At 34.2% G+C, this 22,949-nt stretch overlaps 1 protein-coding gene across 2 annotated transcripts in view; it reads right to left on the bottom strand.

Annotated features, from left to right (window-relative positions):
* LOC150110573 (kinetochore protein NDC80 homolog) overlaps positions 1-22,949 on the bottom strand; it is a 201,158-nt gene that overhangs the window by 67,444 nt on the left and 110,765 nt on the right. For both annotated transcript variants that reach the window (XM_090394897.1, XM_090394906.1), the window contains exons 9-10: positions 16,072-16,216; positions 1,046-1,245 (exon numbers count right to left, since the gene is read on the bottom strand). In XM_090394897.1, the coding sequence (XP_090251023.1) occupies positions 1,046-1,245; positions 16,072-16,216 (345 nt within the window). The remainder of the gene's footprint in view (positions 1-1,045; positions 1,246-16,071; positions 16,217-22,949) is intronic.

Here is a 22,949-nt window from a genome sequence, read left to right as displayed (position 1 = left end):
GTGTATTTAGAATTTTTGCTATATGGCCCTTGAACTTCAACTTCCTGTCTACTCAAACTCTAATATCCCTAGCCTAATCAGTTTCTTCTAGCATAATCCCACCAATATAATACGACACTGGATATCTAATCACACATTACATTTATTAACATTGAACTTGCAGCCATTTTCACTTGCCTACAATTCTAGTCTATTCAAATCATTCTGCAAGTATTGCATATCAGCAGCACTCCTAATTAATGACATTTTACATTAATGTACAGATTGAATAACAATGAACCAAGGGCTGATCCTTGAGGCACACTACTGGTTACCTTGAATACTGAAGATTCAACCGCCCCATATATGACTTTGATATCTGTCGTTCAGCCATCCTCTTATCCATGCCAATAGTTTATAATCCAATCCCATATGCTCCAATTTATGCAATAGTCTTCTATGCTATATTCTGTCAAAAGCCTTGGCAAAATCCAAAAGTATCATGATATATTTATTCCTCCTGGTCTAAATGTGACACATTCTGATCTTCTGTGCCCCTGAAAATGCTCTCATTGAAACCAATTAGAAAGAACTCCAAATACCAAATCTGAATAAAATCTATTCAGTCAGTCCTGTGATAACTTGCATACAGAATGGAAGAATAAAAGAATTATAAGAGATACTAAGCATACAAGTACACCTAAAATTGCTTCATGATTCATTTGTTAGGAAGCAGTGCTTTAAGTTATAATAAAACTGATACTTGAGAAATAACAAAACTGATTTTAGACATACTGTGTAAAGTTGTCTCAAAGTATTTAAAAAAAAAAAAAAATCGCCATTAAAAAATAATCCTTCTTATAACTATTTTTCATAAGTTTGTTATAATGAGGATTTACTGTGACAAATTCTTTTAGTCCTCCCATTTCAATTACAGTTATTTACATCTTGTGCAATAAACTCTTGATTCTGACAAAAAACTTAACTGATCTAACAGACAGTAAATCAGAAGACAAAAGAAAATATCAGAGATTAAATTAAAATACTACACATATAAAATATGAACCTTAGCCTTATTTTGGGAAATAACAATTTCTTCTCCCCATAAGTCTTTCTTCAGAATTTCAACTGAATTCCTTTTATAATCTAATTGATTAGATAATTTTGCTCCTTCATCAGCCAAATAGTTATTTACATCTTCTGCATTGAACTCTTGATTCTGACATAACTGGGCAACCTCGGATCTAAGGGACAGAAACTCGGCCGCTGCCACAGAAAATATAAATAAATTAAAATATAACACACAAACAGCAGTTTTATTTTATCAAGTTTGATATTTAATATTACTAATATGTAACATTTAATAGGTTAACAAGTAAGTTTATATGAACTGGAATATTATGCATTAATGTTTTATGGAAATTAATCCACGTAATAAGGGAAGTAAATAAAATAAGAAGGTAAAAATACAATAATTTCCTTAATTTTTGCTTATTCATTATTTTTCCACTTTTAACTGCATTAATCAGTAAATCTAAACCAATTAAACTGAATGAAGTGTTATACCATCCACATCATTTAGGTTTAATGGAATGAAAACAACACAGTGAAATAATTAAACATATGTTTAAGAGTTCCGCTGACCTGGTTGGCCGAGTGGATAGCATGTCTGCTCTCCAGTCAAGAGGCTGTGGGTTCGAATCCTGCCGTGGGCATGGATGTTTGTGATTGTCCTAAAACTTTGTGTGGAAAGGGAATCTGTGACCCTACCACTTATTCTAGCAGATGACATCATTGCCAAAACCATGTGAGTTACGGCAGTGACCATACGGCATCTACAGATGTCAAATATGAAATTTTTTTATTTATTAAGAGTTCTGTAAAATCTTGTATAGACAGAAATTTTATATTAATTTCTTTCTATACTGATTTTACTTAGGAAGTTAAATTAGATTGATTTGCTTATAATTTTTGTAAATATCTGACTGCTGAATTACTGTACAACAACAAAGAACAAAGAAAATTATGTATAAATGAATTGTGATGTTAAAATGTTTAAGATAAAGAACAAAGAAAAATGTGTATAAAAGAATTGTATTAATAGAATGTTTAAGACAAAGAAATATCCCAGACAGATTAAAAATAAACCTGAGGCTATCACTCTTGTGAAGGTCAACAATGTACGAGGTTTCCCGCCTTAACACAGTGACCAAGAAAGGTGGTGGGTGCAGACCCATGTGAATACCCAAGGGAATGAAAGGGTAGCAAAATCCAAGATCAAGGGAGCAGCTTAAAAGGGGTAGACATCGAGGGCAAGGAGGTCGTTGTCACTCAGGGATCAAGTGGTATGTTTTCATCTGAGACGGTCAGTCGATATAGTGGGCGTTCGTCGGGGGAAGGTCGGTCTTGAGGTAGCCAGAGGACCATTTTAAGAGGAGAGACTGTAATCAATGGTTGTCGCTGGATAAGCACGTTTTCGCCCGGTTTTCTGTTCCAGCTACCGGATCGTACATGTCCTGTCGATTCTAGGTCAAGGGACCCGGTTTCTGCCAACAGATATTCGAAGATGTTAGATGGGTCATTTAAGCATTGAAAGAAACGAGTTCTGGACTTCCAGCTGCCAAGGTGGCTGCTGATTGCCACCAATAGAAGTGCCCCGTTGATGTCGTAAAAAGGTTCCCGTGTGTGAAAAGAAATATAGGAAATGAAATAGATGGTAACGATCTCAAGGATCTACCAACGTGGACTAGATGATATATTACCAAGTAAGGTTTTCTATATATGATTATCTAAAGGCAGAAATTGTAGTACAGATTGCTCTAGTGAAATTGTATGTTAATATTACTTCAGGATTGAAGGCTATTAGATAAACATTGAAAATTTATCTGCTTAGTTGTGAGATAAAATAGCTTTTATTGTTACCTATTGTTTAAACTTGCTTGTTGTATAGCATAGTAAGTCATTTCTAATATATGAATTAAGTCTGTGAATGTAGTGAAAAATTGTTGAACTAGGTTGAATAATTTAAGATCCTAGCTAATGTTAATGAGAAGTATAGTCATAAATACTTTGTGTGCTTAATTAACCTTTAATGTAACTTGATTAGTATAAATAAACTGTCTTCTTTGTCAAATAATTTGCCTGATTCCTGCATGGCAATGCACTGCTCATAAAATTCGAACCTATGTGACTTAAGGGGATAGTTTACCACGACCGTAGATTAAAGTTTACGTTGCTTGATAGAGTGTTGAGAGTTCCCTGCTAAGGGAAGTTTTTTTTTTTTTTTTTTTGGAAAGATATTTAAATCTTATCTGTGATTTCTGATGGCACAGTCGAAATAAAAATAAATTTTCAGAAGTCATATTGAAAAACTATGCTTGCTGTTATAACAAAAGAATTCAGCTCTAGGCAAATTCCGAGTTATAAAATTAAGTGTACATGAACACCATAGTTACAACCTTGAGAATAGGGAAGGTCAAAAGGTTAAGAAAAAGGATTAAATATAAGTAACTAGATCAAGCAACGGATAATATACTCTGAGTTATGACTGTATAACAAGGATAATAAATAAAGTAATGTTAAGATAAGTACAGGGAAATATTGAGAATACATTTTGAGTAAAGAATATAAACAGAAATCAATAAATTTTGCAGTTCCAATATATCATTTCATAGAGAAATGTCCATTAAACCTATAGATGAGCTTAAACTAGTACCTAAACCTAAATACTTGTAGTTATACTATCATTTACTCCATATATAATTAATGTTCTTCCATACAGATAAATTTCTAATATGTTCAATGTTTCTTCATTATTACAGTACAATTTTAAGTACCACCTGATGAAAACAATATTATTTAATCTAGGTGAAGAGAAAGCATTCAAACTGTCCTGAAACTGATAGCCTTTGGTTATGACCATAAAGTTCAATTCATGTTCACTGCACTTTCTGATTAAATATGCAGTGAGTTACAAAGCATCCAATCTTCCAAACTTTAACTTAACATAAGAAACCAATCAATCCAATGTCTGTTATTTACAGGTTTACCAATTATCTGAATATAAAACATTTATCTAACATTAAAAAAAAAAAAAAAATAAACTATTTCAACGTTTATTTGTAGTTTTACTGACTGAATCAACACTGACTCTCCCCAATGCATACATCTATTATGTATACATGAAGACTTAACAGTATTCTATTAAAACTATGCTTGTATTTAATCTAATTAATATCTAGAAAAAAAATAAATAAAAGCATTAATGTAGGCCAAAACACAAGGAATTACAAAATTGTCAAATTTATTTGCTATCTTACTGGATAGCAAATTTTTTAGGATTGCTGTATTTGGTTTCTGATCCAAACATTTCAACTAAACATATGGAAATCATTCTTTTATATATATAAGGAAACATTTATTCCTAATTTCATTTTAAATATCTAAACACTGGTTCTCCAAGAGGTGTGCAAAGGCTGTACAAAGAATCAAGCATATCACCTGAAATCAGTGCCTCCATAATGCAATTGGAAGAATGACAGTACACTGAGCCCTTCAGTTGGAAAAGGCTTGGGTTCGATTCTTGTCATGATTAGAGGAATCTTTATATGGGCTTTTTCAATTGATGGTGAATTAGCCAATGTCATATGGAAGTAGTAATGCTTCTTTTTCTCTGAAAATTAGGTTTTTCATCTCGTGTACAGGCAAATCAGCCGTCAGAACACACGCAATTTACAGACAATAAATACTGTTAATGGTCATAATAAGGCAGAGTAGATGACGTTGATGGTAGTTGTGTGTAGTGGAATTAAGTAGTAGGGGAGACTGTGGGATGCGTGGGATGGAATGGAGTAAAGTGTCCTCCCGTGATGAGTCCTTAAACTCCTTGGAGGTGTCACGTAATAATTATAGCTAATTTCCATATATACCAAATTTCAAAATAGATGCGAATTATCAACATTGATTTTGAATTTGAAAAAGCCAGAGGCAGAAAAAGAAATCTGCATCATGTCTAAATGATAGTTATCTGTTTTCTTGAAAAGCTATCATCCAAAACATTTGCATCCAACTCATTCTACTGCTTCTTTACGAACAGAAAAGCATTCCAAACTCCCAACAGTCAGTATTAATCCTTTGATTTTGTTGACAGAAGCTGATAATACTTGATTGTCCAATCTCCTGATCCTAACAGTAATTATCTGCTTGTCCTGAAGATTTAACTTCTGTTTTGTGTAACACTGTTGTATTCTACAAATGGAAATTAGCCAATATCATATTTCTAAGGGCAACAGATCTTATCTAATTATTTTCTTGTTGCTCACACCTTTTATCTACCACAGTTAAATCAAAGATAATGGATAACTAAAACACTTTTTTTGAATGTTAGTCAAGTGGGTTTTAATTTATTGTCCTACATCTTTCACCGATTTTTGCTATCAGCATCTTCAGGGAATACAATTGGTAAGCTATATGAAGATAACAGACTAGGTTTTAACTGACAGTTCTAATTCATACAAAAATTAGTATTGTGCGAGACAATGCGTTTGTCTCAGGAACATGATTTATTTGTTACAAGATAATGTAAATGGCGTGAAAGTTCATTTCTTTGATGTTTAGTGATCTGATTAAAGCTTTCCAAATTTCCGGTAGGATTAGACCTTGATTCTTATTTAGGTTTCCTGCTGAATGGGCAACTGTAGCAGTCTCCTTGAAGGTTCTGGAATGGTAGTTCTCTTCTATATAGGGCATATGACTCTTATCCCACTCAATGAGATGGTTGGTAAAGGCAAAGTGGCAAGAAAGGCCTGAAATATCTTGTCTGTTGTTTCTAATATATCCTATGTGTTCTTTCTGTCTGGAATGGTATGGTTCTGGAATGGTAGTTCTCTTCTATATAGGGCATATGACTCTTATCCCACTCAATGAGATTGGTTAGTAGAGGCAAAGTGGCAAGAAAGGCCTGAAATATCTTGTCTGTTGTTTCTGACATATCCTATGTGTTCTTTCTGTCTCATTTCGAAGCTTCTAGAGGTCTGACCAACATAACTAACACTACAAATACTCCAGAGTACTTGTAGAATGGATGAGGGTCTTTCGGTGATCTTAAAAATTTCCAAATAGTATTGACTGGCTTGAATGCTACTCTGATATTGTGTGGTTTTAGAAGGATAGCCAATTTTTTGGAAATACTGCTGACAAATGGAATAGTTATAGTACTGATGTATTGGGTGTCATCATGTTGTCTTTGTGGTATATCCGAAAAGAGGATATTGTTGCAGAGTCTTTTAGGATAACCATTTAAGGATAGCTCTCTGGATATTGTAGTTAATTCTTTTTGTAAGTCATCTTGGACTGTCGTGTAATGTATAGCTCTTTTCTTAAGCATATGGATAATGCTAAGTTTCTGGGATATATGATGTGACGAGTTGAAATGGAGGTAACGTCCAGTACATTTTACAAGTACTCTGGAGTATTTGTAGTGTTAGTTAAGTTGGTCAGACCTCTAGAAGCTTCGAAACGAGACAGAAAGAACACATAGGATATGTCAGAAACAACAGACAAGATATTTCAGGCCTTTCTTGCCACTTTGCCTCTACCAACCATCTCATTGAGTGGTATAAGAGTCATATGCCCTATAAAGAAGAGAACTACCATTCCAGAACCTAAGAGGCTGCTACGGTCACCCATTCAGCAGGAAACCTAAATAAGAATCAAGGTCTAATCCTACCGGAAATTTGGAAAGCTTTAATCAGATCACTAAACATCAAAGAAATGAACTTTCACGCCAATTACATTATGTCTCGTAACAAATAAATCTTGTTCCTGAGACAAGCGCATTGTCTCGCACAATACTAATTTTTGTATGAATTAGAACTGTCAGTTAAAACCTAGTCTGTTACCTTCATATAGCTTATCAATTGTATTCCCTGAAGATGCCGATGGCAAAAATCGGCGAAACATGTAGGACGATAAATTAAAACCCACTTGACTAACATTCAAAAAAAGTGTTTTAGTTATTATACAAGTAGTCAAGGAAGAAAATCGCAAAGATAATGGATATTGCTACAATATTCGAAATTATTTTCAGATCACATTTTTTCCTGAACCATTTATTTTTATTTATAGTTCTTAAGACAGGTTAAAATGGTGAATCTAATCAATCCGTAGTCAAGTTATTTATTATCTGTCTTCAGGACAGTTTTTGCACTTTGAACCAGTATGTAATCTATTTCACTTGTAGAATTATTGAGAGACCCATCTTTTTGAGTTTCATCTTGAAGGAATTTATTTAGCACAAACTGAATTAACTTTTCTCCTTTGAGGTTTGAAGATCCAAAGCCATATTATCAAATGCCTTTTCAAATAGAAGCCTCTTGCTATTAAAGCAGTAAATGTTTCCAGAACTGCTAACTGAGTGACCTTTATTTACTGTAGTACCTATTATGTTATAGAAATCACGCATTGTATTATCACTGAGAGCTTGTTAGTCCATAAATCTGATCATGGTCATCAACTGTATCCTCAGTTGTTTCAATTTTCAAAGAGGCTACAAGATGAGAGTAGCCATTACGTTCTGTTATGTTTGGTTTCTATTTCTCTTGAAACATTACACTTTGCAACATTGAACTGAAAGTTCCACTTACCTGCTCAAATTATGCAATTTATTCAAGTCCTCTTGTAAGGCAATAAGATCTGTTTGATTCTGCATTGCTCTCCTCAGTTTGCATCGTCTGCAAACAGCTGGATATTGCTAGTTAAACACAACCCAATATCATTAACATACAAATTGAACAACAATGGCCCCAAAACTGCCCCCTGCGGCACGCCACTGGTGACCTTTCTTTTTCTGACAGCCAGTCACTGATCCAACACAGAAGTCTGTTATCCAATCGCATTTGTTTCATTTTATTTAATAAGAGTTTCATGTGGCAGTCTATCAAAAGCCTTTACAAAATCCAAGTACATATGCATATATAGTGGTGTACTCGCGAAATCCAAGTACACCACTATATATGCATCTCACTTGTCCAAGGTATTTGTACTTGGATTTCGCGAGTACACCACTATATATGCATCTCACTTGTCCAAGGTATTTGTCACCTTGTTATAGTACATAACTAAGTTAGTGAAACATGATCTCCTGTTAACAAACCCATGCTGGTAACCACAGAGAATACTGTTATCAACCCATTTCTCTATCCTACTTCTCACCAATCTCTCCAGGACCTTCACCACAACTCCAGATATACAGACCGGCCTATAATATGAAACTACAGCCTTATCAGCGCCTTTATGTAGTGGAACAATTTTATCCTCCTTCCACTTCCTTGGAACCTGTGCTGTTGCAAAACTCTTATTAAAGAGTTTTGCAACAAGTAGCATGACAATGCTACTGCCAGATCCCTGGAACATTCCCTTAAGATGTGTGGTGATATGTCATCAAATCCTATCGCATTATTAACATCAAGGTTATTTATTTCCTCAAATACCTCCTGCTCACTCACAATTAAGCTATCCTCTCCTATGTCTTCTACACTTAAGTTCCTCATGATTCCACCCTGATCAGGATGAAACACCCTTATAAATTGATCATGAATACCTCAACAATGTCTTCTGCAGCAGTTACCATTCTACCATATTCATCCCTTAACTTCATCTTTCCATGCCCATTCTTCCTTCTACTTGCCACATATCTAAAAAACTCTAGGGTTTTTCTTAGCTTGATTTGCCAATTTCTGCTCATACTCTACTTTTGTTTTCCTTTCTGAGTCACTCTCCTGGCTTGTTTTTTATATTCTTCATTTGACTGATTACCATTATTCATCTTGTACTTCCTCCAAAGTACTTTCTTTTTCCAGATTTCATGCTTAAGCTCCACATTCATCCATTTTACACCTGCCTTATTCAGTCTTTTGGCTTTTGGGATACATTCGAACATTGATGCTGTTATGTATTTCTTTGCAATTCCCATGTAGCATATATTTCCTTGCTGCTCAACTCCTCGTTCCATGTTATAGCTTGAAGTCGTCTCCTAAGCTTGTCATAATCACAGCCTTATAAATCCACATATATCCTTTCCTCGCAAAAGTCTGCATTGGACTAGCCACAACACAGGTGATTACTTCATGATCACTTTCACCAACTGGAGGAAAATGTGAAACCCTCTCTAACAATTATATCCATTCTCTGATGAAATGATGAGATCTAGAACTCTTGATCCTCGCATGCCTCTCTTTACGTCTGCCTAAGATAGTTATCTGTCAAGAACTCGAAAAATTCATTTTCCCTATTCCTAAATGCCATCTCTTCATTCCATTCTATACCACCATAATTAAAATCACCCATAATAATTACTCTTCCTTTGTTCATTAAACCAAGTTGTTTGTACATTTCTTCATCACCACCTTCCACCTTCTCAGGCCTATAGCAACATCCAACTAAATATGTCTTCCTCTCAACCTCCACGTAACACTACACTGCCTCATAACCATTGTTACTATTTCCCCCTGTCATGTCTACCTTATGTGGACTTCATTCCCCTGATATCATCAGCAGCACTTCCCCCTCCCTTCCTGCCCTTTTTATCCTCACAAAAAATAGTGTACCCTTCCATTTATATTCCCGTTATGATATCATCTTCATTCAACCATGTTTCACTTATTCCAATGATATGGGGATGAATAAACTCAATCACTGAAACCATTTCATCCCTTTTATTTCTGGCATTTGTAAACAAACAACTCATTTTTAGGTCTTTAGCCAGTCCAATCCAAGCCATATGTTGGTTGCGATTTCCCCACCACACCTGCCAAATCACCTTTATCACTGCTTACAACATATACCTGCTCAGTCTCCACTTCTCCACCTGCAATATACTCCATTTTCATATACACAGTCACTGCCACCTTCAACATTCACTCTCTCTATGCTATGTTTCCCTGTCCAACCGAGCTCCCCCATTTCCCCGTTCCTCTTGTATTCCCGTTCTCTCTCACACTACTATTGTTTCCACTGCCAAGCACTTCTGTCTCTTCAGTACCACTCTCCTGATTTATCTCTTCCTCCTGATTTCTGGCACGCATCACACTGTACTTCCACACACTATACTTTCATCCAGCAACACCTTCTCCAGCACTCATTTCAAAGCTATTTAAATGCAACCCATCATGCCTGTATAATTTCATTCTTCCCTGAAACACATGCCATACATCCACAAACTCCACTCCCTTCTCCTAACACAGCTCTGCCAGCAAACCATTCATGATATTGGTTCTCTTTTGCAACTCATCATCACAGTTGGATAACACTGAGCTTTCCTACTACACTGTTATCTTTCACTCTTCTCAATAGTCTCCTGATATTCGTCCTAACACCCTTCTTATGTCCAGTTAGATCATTTGTCCCTACAATCACAACTAATTCTCTCTGTCTCGCTCGTTTCTTCCTCATGTCCAACTCCTTAATTATTGTATTCATTCTCTCACCCAGATAGCAGACCTTATCGACTGTCAGTAACTAGCCCTCTAATTATGGAGTCTCCATATACTGCTAGCTGTTGGAGAAAATGTGAGGCTCCATCAGATTGGTAAAAAGCTATATTTAAGAAAAGAGACAGGGATGATTGTGGAAATTGCAGAGGAATAAGTTTATTAAATACAGGTTACAAAATAAAATAAAAATTAAAATTTTTAAAAATTTAAAAAAAAAAAGAGACAAACTCAACTAAAATTTTACAAAGTAATGGCCACTCCCACTATTTCTGAACCATAGAAATATGAACATTTCCATGGTTGGAAACATGGACTGTTAGAAAGAAAAATACAAGTTGCAGAGATGAGATTTTTAAGGACAAAATGATGCACAAAATTGGACCATATAAGAAATGAAGACATCAGAAAAGAACTAGATATTTATGATGTAAATCAAGGAAATGAAAAGATCAAAGAATATAGAGATAAATGGAAGAACATCTATTTAGGATGGAAAGATATTGGCTACCAAAAGAGCTGGATAGATATAGACCAATGTGAGTTGGAAGGGGAAAGAGAGACCAGCAGCAAGATGGAAAGGCCAGTGAAGCTGGAGCAGGCAAATGCCTGATCCTTGAAGAGAAAAAGCCTAATTAAAACTCTTTCCTGTTCCCCAGAAATGATAACAGAAATCAATGGCAACTATTGCTTCATGAAATAATTCTAATTTTCAATCTCTTTAGGCAAAAATATATCAGAAGCACTGCATCTGTACCTCAGAGACTAGGTTTCACTTTCACTTCTAGTTCATATTTCAAAAACTTACCTTATACAAATAAACAAATCCTTCCAGAAAGTGCAGTCATGAGATATTTTGATAAGAATAAAGAAGATAAATATAATGAAGTAAAATGTTTGAAAGACTACCAAGAAAGCTTAGCAATGAAGGATAACGTAACACAAAAGGAATGAAAAATTATAAAAGTGATATAAAAATGGACGATAGATATCCTAGATATTTGGAGTAATTATTTTGAAAAACACAAATGAAGTATGAATTCACAAATGACAGAAAATTGGTATTAAACATCCAGGAGACCAGGAACACATAATATCAATACTTCAGGCAGAAAATATGATCAGCAACTTCAGTAAATGATACATAGCCAAAATGCTGAAATATGATTAGATAAAAGTTTTGCAACGGCCTACTTCATAATGCAGTCAGCTAAGTTAGACTGAATTCTAGATGACTAAAGTGGAGTTTTCACACTAATCATAGAACTGAAAAAAAAATTGAAAGCCAGAAAAATTGTTGAAAGAAATTAGTGAACAATAAAATATACAACAAGATGTTTAATTTATGACATGCAATGGACAAATCATGAGAATATAATAACAATGTTGGTTTAAGTTTGTTGAGCTAAAAAAAATAAAAATATATATATAAAGGATGATGTAAAAATTGTTCAAACTTAATCAGATTAATTTAAATGGAACTTTAAGAAGAGCAAAAAAAACTTTATACATGAGCTGAAAATCAAGTAACAATCAAAGGATTGTAAATTAGTTCTAAGGCAGAAATGCATGCTATCGCTGTTGTAATTTATAATATATTATAATTTATTATAGCTGATTACATCATTAAGAAAAGATGTATTAAACTTAATACTGAAAAAGGATATATTAATCGAATTATTTCGGTTTTATGACCACATTTTTATTAAAAAAGACTGTTTTTTAAAACTAAACAAGTATTAAAAAACAAACCCGACAAGTTTCGTTAGTCGTCAGACTAACATCTTCAGAGGTAAAGATAACTAACAGTTTAAAGCACAAACTATAAGAAATTACAAAAAAAATAAGTTTATTTGTTGGTATTATGAACATCAAAAAAGTTCGTTAAAAAACCGAATAACAGATCTATACAACCGTTAATACGTGTTAGCTGGAAGCAATGCTATTTGATGTCGCATTCTGTGGTTCACTTTCACTCTGTCCGAGGTCTGAACTAGGTAAATTTTTGATAAACGCTGACCAAACTTGATTTAAAATCAAACCTTGATTTTTGTTGCATTGCATAGGAATTTTGATCATATTTGCTGCCTCTTTGAATTTTCTTGTGAAACAGTTTTTATCAATGTAGGACATGTTTGTTCTGTCCCAGAGTACATCATGACCAGTAGAAGTTGTGTGAAATGCCAAACCAGACATGTTCTCTCTTTTATTGTACGTTCTTGTGAAGTTCGCTCATGCGGATTTCTCCTGATCGCCCCGTCTGGCCTACATAGCAGATACCACAGTTAATATTGTAAACTCCTGGGTTTTTTCATTGAGTGATGTGGAGGTTTCGGAGGATGAAGAGATTTTGATATCTTTTCAAGTGGTAGGAAAGTCACTTTTATGTTGTATTTGTTGAGAAGTTCTGCTAATTTATCTGTGACATTCTTGATATAAGGAGGGTGACTGCATTCTTGAAGTCTTGTTTATTTTAAGTTTCTTGTAGGTGCTGTATTGAGAATTTTCTTAATTTAGTTTTGAAACCATTCAGTTGTAGGATCTGTGTTAAGTATTGTATTTCTTCTTTCTGCTTTTCTTCTGTACTGGGGATGCTTTTCTTCCACAATTCTTCTCAACCGTTTCTCAAGTATACTTGCATAGATCTTACCAGGAACACTCAGTAGAGAAATACCTCTGTAATTCTCACATTCAGTTTTATTTCCCTTTTTATATATGGGTACTATGAGAGCTCTACTCCAATCATTGGGAATTCGTCCCTCCGTCCAGGCTTTCTGAACTATGCAGTGCAGCCACTGTAAGACTCTTATACCACCATACTTTAGCATTTCTGGTCGAATATCATCTACTCCTGCTGCCTTTCCACATTTCAAGCCTTTGATGGCTTTTTCTACTTCAAGTATGGATATGTATTCCTGACTGCATGCCTGGTCAGTGTTTTTTTATCACTGTGCTGTCATCACTGCTTGTTTCATTTAGCAGTTTTTCAAAGTAATTACTCCATACTTCAAGGATATCTTTTTCTCCTGTTTTCATTTCACCTTTATCATCTCTAATTCCTTTTACAGCACTCTTTCCTCCATTCCTAAGCTTCTTCAACAACCTCCAGAATATTTTGCCACCTTCTTGATATTTATTTTCTATATTCTTGCCAAAGGTCTCCTGGATGTTTAATACCAATTTTCTGTCATTTGTGAATTCATACTTCGTTTGTGTTTTTCAAAATAATTACTCCAAATATCTAGGATATCTATCGTCCATTTTTATATCACTTTTATAATTTTTCATTCCTTTTGTGTTATGTTATCCTTCATTGCTAAGCTTTCTTGGTAGTCTTTCAAACATTTTACTTCATTATATTTATCTTCTTTATTCTTATCAAAATATCTCATGACTGCATTTGTTTATTTGTATAAGGTAAGTTTTTGAAATATGAACTAGAAGTGAAAGTGAAACCTAGCCTCTGAGGTACAGATGCAGTACTTCTGATATATTTTTGCCTAAAGAGATTGAAAATTAAAATTATCTCATGAAGCAATAGTTGCCATTGATTTCTGTTATCATTTCTGGGGAACAGGAAAGCGTTTTAATTAGGTTTCTTCTCTTCAAGGATCAGGCATTTGCCTGCTCCAGCTTCACTGGCCTTTCCATCTTGCTGCTGGTCTCTCTTTCTCCCTCCAACCCACATTGGTCTATATCTATCCAGCTCTTTTGGTAGCCAATATCTTTCCATCCTAAATAGATGTTCTTCCATTTATCTCTATATTCTTTGATCTTTTCATTTCCTTGATTTACATCATAAATATCTAGTTCTTTTCTGATGTCTTCATTTCTTATATGGTCCAATTTTGTGCATCATTTTGTCCTTAAAAATCGCATCTCTGCAACTTGTATTTTTCTTTCTAACAGTCCATGTTTCCAACCATGGAAATGTTCATATTTCTATGGTTCAGAAATAGTGGGAGTGGCCATTACTTTGTAAAATTTTAGTTGAGTTTGTCTCTTTTTTTTTTTTAATTTTTAAAAATTTTATTTTTTTATTTTATTTTATAAACTTATTCCTCTGCAATTTCAACAATCATCCCTGTCTCTTTTCTTAAATATAGCTTTTTACCAATCTGATGTAACCTCACATTTTCTCCAACAGCTAGCAGTATATGGAGACTCCATAATTAGTGGGCTAGTTACTGACAGTCGATAAGGTATGCTATCTGGGTGAGAGAATGAATACAATAATTAAGGCATTGGACATGAGGGAGAAACGAGTGAGAGATAGAGTTAGTTGTGATTGTAGGGACAAATGATCTAACTGGACATAAGAAGGATGTTAGGACGAATATCAGGAGACTATTGAGAAGAGTGAAAGATAACAGTGTAGTAGGAAAGCTCAGTATTACCCAACTGTGATGATGAGTTGCAAAAGAGAGCCAATATCATGAATGGTATGCTGGCGGAGCTGTGTTAGGAGAAGGGAGTGGAGTTTGTGGATGTATGGCATGTGTTTCAGGGAAGAATGAAATTATACAGGCATGATGGGTTGCATTTAAATAACTTTGAAATGAGTGCTGGAGAAGGTGTTGCTGGATGAAAGTATAGTGTGTGGAAGTACAGTGTGATGCGTGCCAGAGATCAGGAGGAAGAGATAAATCAGGAGAGTGGTACTGAAGAGACAGAAGTGCTTGGCAGTGGAAACAGTAGTAGTGTGAGAGAGGAAGAGAGAACCGGAATACAAGAAGAACGGGGAAAACGGGGGAGCTCGGGTGGACTTGGGAAGTTTAATTTGATTAAACCTCTTAAGCACAGAAACCTCCGCATGATTATAAGGATATATTAAGCTTAGTTCTTTAATCTATGCAGATGATTTCGTTCTCTTAAATAACTCTGCTTCAAGTTTTCAAATGTATTCAGCCAACTTAAATAATTGCTATGGAAAATCTGGAAAAAGAAACAGAAGGCATCAACTGCATCCTCAACTGTAAATATACTGCAAGCCAATTGAAAAAACTGTCCTTAACTGTGCATACAAATGTTAAAAATTGTGGCAAATTTTAACTGATGTGATGTTCTCTCTCCATCTCACAAATATACCGAAAATCACACATAACTAGAACACACAATTAGACTTAACCACACACAATCTGCAACTACGTCAAAGGTGTATAAGCTTGTTTACTATCACTTTCCCTCTATTTCCTCCAGTTGTACTAACACTTCTATCTATCAGTTAATAAGCAATAACAATTTATGAAAAATGATCATTACTATTTCTTCCAAATGTGATGCATGCAAAATTTTTAAACTTGAATCCGTAATGACCATGTTTTTAATCATTTACTAAAAACTTATGTAATTGACAAAACTCATGTAATTAATAAAACTTTCATGTAACTTGTAAGTTCTTTTTGAATAATTGCTAATCTTTGTTCAGGGACCAACAATATTAACAATATTTCACACTGAAGTGAATACGAACTACAAAAAAGTGGATTATTATATAAATATACAACCAAAAAATTAAAATAAAAAATCAATAATTAATTCTTAACAAATGTTAAGGATAACAAGTTTTTGTCTTATACAAAATTATATTTAAATACCATCTTACATTTTAGCTTTTCTTCTTCTTTCAAATTCATGAACTCTTTCTCTTTTTTAGCAATATGCTCAGACATATGTTTTAAGTATTTTTTATAGCCTGCAATCTCAGGTTCCAAATTCTGATTTCCTGTTTTTAAATCATTAAAATGGTCCTAATAATAAAAAAAACATTTTGTGCATCAACATCTAAAAATTGCATAAACACAGCTTTATAATATACTTATAAGCATTAGTTTGTCTAATTTATCTGGTTCTGCAGTATCAGAATAATCGTTGTGATGATTCTGATACTGCAGTTAATTCTTATGAAGGAAGTGAAGGTGATAAAGTAATACTTCTTACTTCAATATAATTTTCTGCATATGTTAATTTCCTCAAAATATGGACTGATTCAGAAAAGAATAAACAAGAAGGATGAGTGCACGCTAAGTAGAATACACAGAACTTTCAAAAGCATTCTTTACCATGTCATACAAAGCTTAGTGTACATACACAGGAAATATTTATAGTGGAAATTCTAATCACATTGCTCTGCTTCAATGCACACTGTATTTTGAAAGACTTCATACTACATTTTCATTATCATTCACTGATAACAAAAAAAGAAAAGTGCTGCCAAACAAACATTTCATTATGTCAATTACTGGTCTCAGAAAGCGATTTCTGCATGTATAATATCTGATCGTATTCAAATATTTGAATGTAAATTTTAAAATCAGGGACATACCCATATACAAAAACTTTAACTTACCAATAGCTACTAATTAGAACCTTAATATCAGCATGAAGCTGTAATGCTAAAACAATTTACCTAATTAAGAAAAGCATACAAATATACCAGCAATGGAAATTGCTTTTGATTTAATTTTTTAGAGAAATTATGCCCACGAGCAGTTCAGAACATATAGTATGGTTTTGTAAGAATGACGGTTTGAAAGAAAACTGAATTTTTTTTTTAATGCCTGTAGATTAGCTTCTTGGTAATACTGTTGGCAAAAAAATAAGAATAGCGATAATAGCAATGATGAATGAAGATAACAAGTAGGTAATAAGCAATTCTTCAGTTTATTTGTAAACTGATGTTGACTTATCATTGATCAGATTTTAACATGTTTGGACTAACTTCATTTGTTCCTGGTTATGCTGTCTCTGAAAACCCTTAAAAGTTACTAATCCCACAGCTATACTATACTACTAATAACCTGCTGATTATTATCTTGGAATTAATCTAGTTACATAACATAACAAGTAGAAGGAAGAATGATCATGGCAAAATGAAGTTAAAGGATCAAATTGGTAAAATGGTAACTGCTGCAGAAGACATTGTTGAGGTATTCAGTGATCAATTTATAAGGGTATTTCATCCTGATCAGGGTGGAATCATGATGGCTTAATTGTGAGTGTGCAAGAGGTATTTGAGGAAATAAACAAACTTGATTATTTATTAATATAAATAATTATAATCTTATAATATATAAAATTATAATAATATTAATTATAATAATAATATATAAAATTATAATAATCTTATAATATATATAAACTTATAATCAAACTTGATTATAAGGCAATAGGATTTGATGACATAACCATGCATCTGAAAGGAATGTTTCAGGGAACTGGCAGTAGCATTGGCATGCCCGTTTAATAAGAGTCTTACAACAGCACAAGTTCCAAGGGAATGGAAGGAGGGCATAAAGGTGCTGATAAGGGTGTATCTTCAAATTATAGGCCAGTCTGCATATATGGAGTTGTGGTGAAGATCCTGGAGAGATTGGTGAGAAGTAAGATACAGAAATGGGTTGATAATAATATTCTCTATGGTTATCAGCATGGGTTTGTTAAGGGGAGATCATGTTTCACTAAGTTACTCATGTACCATAACAAAGTGATAAATACTTTGGACAGGGGAGATGCATATGCAGTGGTGTACTTAGATTTTTCAAAGTCTTCTGATAGACTGCCAGATAAGCTCTTAAATTGAAACAGATGGGATTGGATAACAGACTTCTGAGTTGGATCAGTGACTGGCTGTCAGATAGGTATCAGAAAGTTGTATATGTATGGGGGTGCAGTATCCCAAAATTTTGGGGCCATTGTTGTTCAATTTGTATGTTAATGATACTGGGTTGTGTTTAACTAGCAATATCCAGCTGTTTGCAGGCAATGCAAAGTCAAGCAGATGTTATTGCCTTATAAGAGGACTTGAATAAATTGCATAATTGGGTAGGTAAGTGGAACTTTCAGTTCAATGTTGCAAAGTGTAATGTTTCGAGATTTGGTAAGCAACAATGGGATGTAGAGGAGATGAGAGATCTGAGGAGTGATGGTGGACAAGTACTTGAAATTCAGGGGCCACATTGCACAAGTTGTGAAGACATCACATCGGATAATGGCAATGATGTGGAGGACCCTGACATGCAGAAATAGAGAGGTTATGATTCCATTGTATAAGGCCTTGATCAGGCCTCATGTGGATTATTGTGCTCAGATATTTGGTCGCTGGGTTTTCATGGTGACGAGGATATGTTGGAAAGGGTCCAAAGAAGATTCACAAAGGTAGTCAGTGGTCTTTGGAATATGGCGTACGAGGACAGATTGAGAGAATGTAAGTTGCAGAGCCTCGTGAATAGGAGGAGGATATGATTGAGATATATAAGCTAGTCAATGGGTTGTTATTGGGTCGACAACAATCTTCATAGAATGGGAGAGGGAAGTAGAACAAAGGGCCATCAATGGAAACTGTATAAGGAGGGTGTGAACAGAGGAGTAGGTTCTTTGCATGGAGGGTGGTTGGTGAATGGAATGCATTGCCTGAGTGTGTGTGTGTGTTGTGGGTGTAGACACATTGAATCAGTTTAAGGCACAGTCGGATGAGGGATTGGATATGTGTGAAATAGTGTGACCACCCATGATGTGTCTGACTCCATGGAGGTCCAATGTGTAAAAATAATAATAATAAATAAATGATGCTGTCTCTGAAAACCCTTACAAGTTACTAATCCCACAGCTATACTATACTACTGATAACCTGCTGATTATTATCTTGCAATTAACCTAGTTACCAACTCAATGGACATCAATACAATAACATTTCAGAATTTGTTGTAGCAGAATAGTACATGTTTTATTTTTATCATTTCATAATGCTTAACATAATTTAGATGGAAAACTAAACCATTTCAGAATTTCTGATGAGTTTTCAAACTTCACAAATATAATTTCACAGTTAAATCAAAATTGAAATGGTTGAACAAATTTTATTAAAGATCAAATCACTATTGGACGTTTATTTTCCACTTGGTTAGACTATAAATTTAGTTTAATCCTTTATCCAAGTTTAAGCAAACAAAGTTTGCACCTGAAGTATCTTCAGGACTGAGGCAACTTGTAGTAAAGGTGGACCAAGCTCTCATCACTCCTTGTCTCAGTATCTTCCATAATGCAAAGCACATCTCCTTGCAGACATGTATAATGCTATGCATTAAAGAAAGGGCCACTACCCAGACCGGTTTCAAGCTTTATTGAGGTCTCGTCAGTGGGAGCAGTGGTGAGCTATAAGGGGCTCGCCCAAACCCTTTGTTAACAAATTTTTCTCAAATTTGCGAGCCCCTTGTTGTTCTTGTTTACTTTATTTATTAAAAAAAAAAATTAAAATATATTAAGCTACAAACTCATACAGTAACCTAACAAAGTGATTTTATTAAATAAAATATTATAGTTACTGTTACTACCATTTTACAAATAAGAATTCACTTTTGGTAATCGCATATAAATAAACAGGACTATAAAATAATGCCCCTTGATTGGTACCGTTGATTATCGTTTGAAGCATAAAAACAAAGAGATATATAACGTACTTCAATGTTATTGTTTTTAGATAATATTTATTTATTATTTATAGATTGTTTGTCATAAAAATGTTTATCGCAAACAAAAGAAAGTTATTTTGTTTATAAAAAATGTGGACTATTTCATATGTGCGATTATAAAAGATTTTATTCTTATTATATTCTGATAGTAAAAAAAGTTTGATAGTAAAAAAAAAAAGCATGAAGGGACAACCTTTATGGGTTATCCCTTCATAATTTTTGATCGACATTCGTACACAAGCTGTATTAAAAAAAGTTTGTGTGTGAAATACAGCTTTTTTTTTTTTTTTTTTTTTTTTTTTTTTTGCTCAATGATGTGAGCCCTTTGTTGAAATCTCCATAGCTCACCACTGAGTGGGAGCCAGACCCTGAAGTGGTGATACTAAGGCAGAAGCAATGGAGAGGTCATATTTACCTATACAAGTTGACAAAAGATGTACCTCCTTATTATTAAATTACTCTGGATTTAGAGAAAAATGTTGGAAGTTTATTTTCCACTTGGTTAGACTATAAGTTTAATCCTTTACCCAAGTGTAAGCAAACAAAGTTTGCACCTGAAGTATCTTCAGGACTGAGGCAACTCGTAGTAAAGGTGGACCAAGCTATGACCTCTCCATTGTTTCTGCTTAGTATCACCTCTTTGGGGTCTGGCTCCCACTGACGAGACCTCATTAAAGGTTGAAACCGGGCTGGGTAGGGACCCTTCCCTTAATGCATAGCATTATACATGTCTGCAAGGAGATGTGCTTTGCATTATGAGAGATACTGAGACAATGAGTGATGAGAGCTTGGTCCACCTTTACTACAAGTTGCCTCAGTCCTGTAGATAATTCAGGTGCAAACTTTGTTTGCTTACACTTGGATAAAGGATTAAACTAAATTTACCAAATCACTATTTTTCATCGAAATCCATCAAGTCAAAGCAGTTCTGTTATATACATAAAAATAATAAAAATAAACATTTGCCAACAATGCAGACAGAACTACAGTAGGATCTCTGGTTTGTCATCCCCTTTCTTCTCACATGCGGTGCAGGCCTTGCTGAGCATAGTCAACTCAGCGTTATTAATGAATTAGGGAACCAGCACCTTCTCCATTTCAACTTACAGCAGATAATATGGCTGTTATATAGTACACAGAACCAAACCTGACAGTGAGGTCATATCTCTCTTTAAAGACTGTGCCATTTTGTTTATCTCTTTAAAGAAACTCTTTTTACGCCAAGTGTTAAATAAATTTTACAACAGTTCAATCCAACTGGTGTAATGACTTAACTATTTCTTTTAGAATCCAGGAAATAACTGATTCAAGACTAAATAAAAATATATTTAATGAAACTAACAAAAAAAAAAACTATATACATAGTAAAAATAAATTAAAAACTATAAAACAAATTGGATCCAAGATAAATAAAACTATACTTTTTTGAGATCTCCTTAATTTTAGAGAATAAAGTCGTTCACTCAGACTCATTCTAATAACATATCATTCATAATCCTTGATCTTCGCCTCAACTCACCACTGTCATAACTGGGCAACACCTTTACTACCTTTCCTATCAACACTATTCTTTTTATCTATCTCAACAACCTCCTGATATCCAATCTGACATGTTCTTTGTTTGCAGTCAAATCATTTGTACCTATTACAACTACCAATTCTTTTGCTTGCTTACTCCTCATATCTAATGCCTCAATCACTCTACTCATTCTACCTCCAGTAAAACATGCTTTATGCATCCTCTTGCCCAGCACACTTTTAATAATTGAATCACTATATAATGTCGCTCGCAAGTCTTTCTTATATATTTATTGTTACCTCTTTTATACCAACATTATTTGTTTTCTCCTGCCCTAAGAAACCAAGGTGACCAGACTTAAGCACAATAATCCAGATGTAGTCATACAAATGCTTTATAAAGAGGAATGATAAATCCCTTATCTCTGCCTCTTAGTGTGTTCTTCAATAACCAAGCAATCGTCCTGCGAGCTATTCTGGCATATGCCATCTAAATTTCAGCTCTATCTACTACTATCCCCAAATCCTTGCGTCATCAGTTCCTGCAATGTGGTACACAGCTTGTAATTTCTCTATCCCAAAATGCATAACTTTAAACTTTTCCACATTAAATTGACATCTACACTTGGTCGTCGACTTAAGACTGACTTCTGTTCTGGCTGACAGGTCGTAAGTCGATCTGGTCATATGTCGGCCATATATTTATTAACAGTATTCTTTAACCTTTCTAATCTTTTTATCATCTTTATAATTTATTTTTATAATCTTTTAAATTTATAATTATGTATATTGCATAATGTGAAAAATAATACTGTACATACTGTAAATGCAAAAATACAATCTGAAATTAATGTAAAAATTAATACAAATGAAATTTACAAAATCAATTTTTTAATCTTTGCTTGTGCTGGGTTGGGGATCATCAGGGTCATGGTGCGGAACCTTTCACAGCTTCCCGAATTCTTTCTTTGTCCTTAAGTATTGTCGATACCGTGGAATGTGATAACTTCAAGTCACGTGCTCATATTCACTTTCTTTCTGCCTTCATACTTCTGGATAACTTTCATTTTACACTCTAAATAAAGTTCTCCTTGACTTTTTAGCTGGCGTATCTGTAGATGAAGGCATTTTCCTTTTACTAGACATTTTATAGGTAGTATTTCAGAAGAATTTTAATTAATACACCACATGCAACAGATGCTTGAAAACGACTGAGTGTGTGTGAGAGGTAGTTATCGTACCTGGGTTATCGTACAATAACTATCGTATCCCACAGTTATCGTACGCACAGCTGCCTGATTTATTATGAAGCTATTCATTTTTTTTTTTTTTTTTTTTTTTTTGTGGTCGAGTTGACGACCGAGTGTGCTATGTTTTGTCCATACTGTCTGAATATTAAATCATCTGCAAGCTCTACATCACCTTGATTACACCCTCTGTCCAAAAAGAAACCGAACTTTGGATAGAAAATAAAACACAGGCCAATTATAATTAT

Source organism: Typopeltis vanoorti, chromosome 1 (genome assembly GCF_054136105.1).
Source record: "Typopeltis vanoorti isolate ZY-2024b chromosome 1, IOZ_Tvanoo_1.0, whole genome shotgun sequence".
Taxonomy (NCBI): Eukaryota; Metazoa; Arthropoda; class Arachnida; order Uropygi; family Thelyphonidae; genus Typopeltis; species Typopeltis vanoorti.
This window is presented reverse-complemented; position numbering and strand designations above follow the sequence as displayed.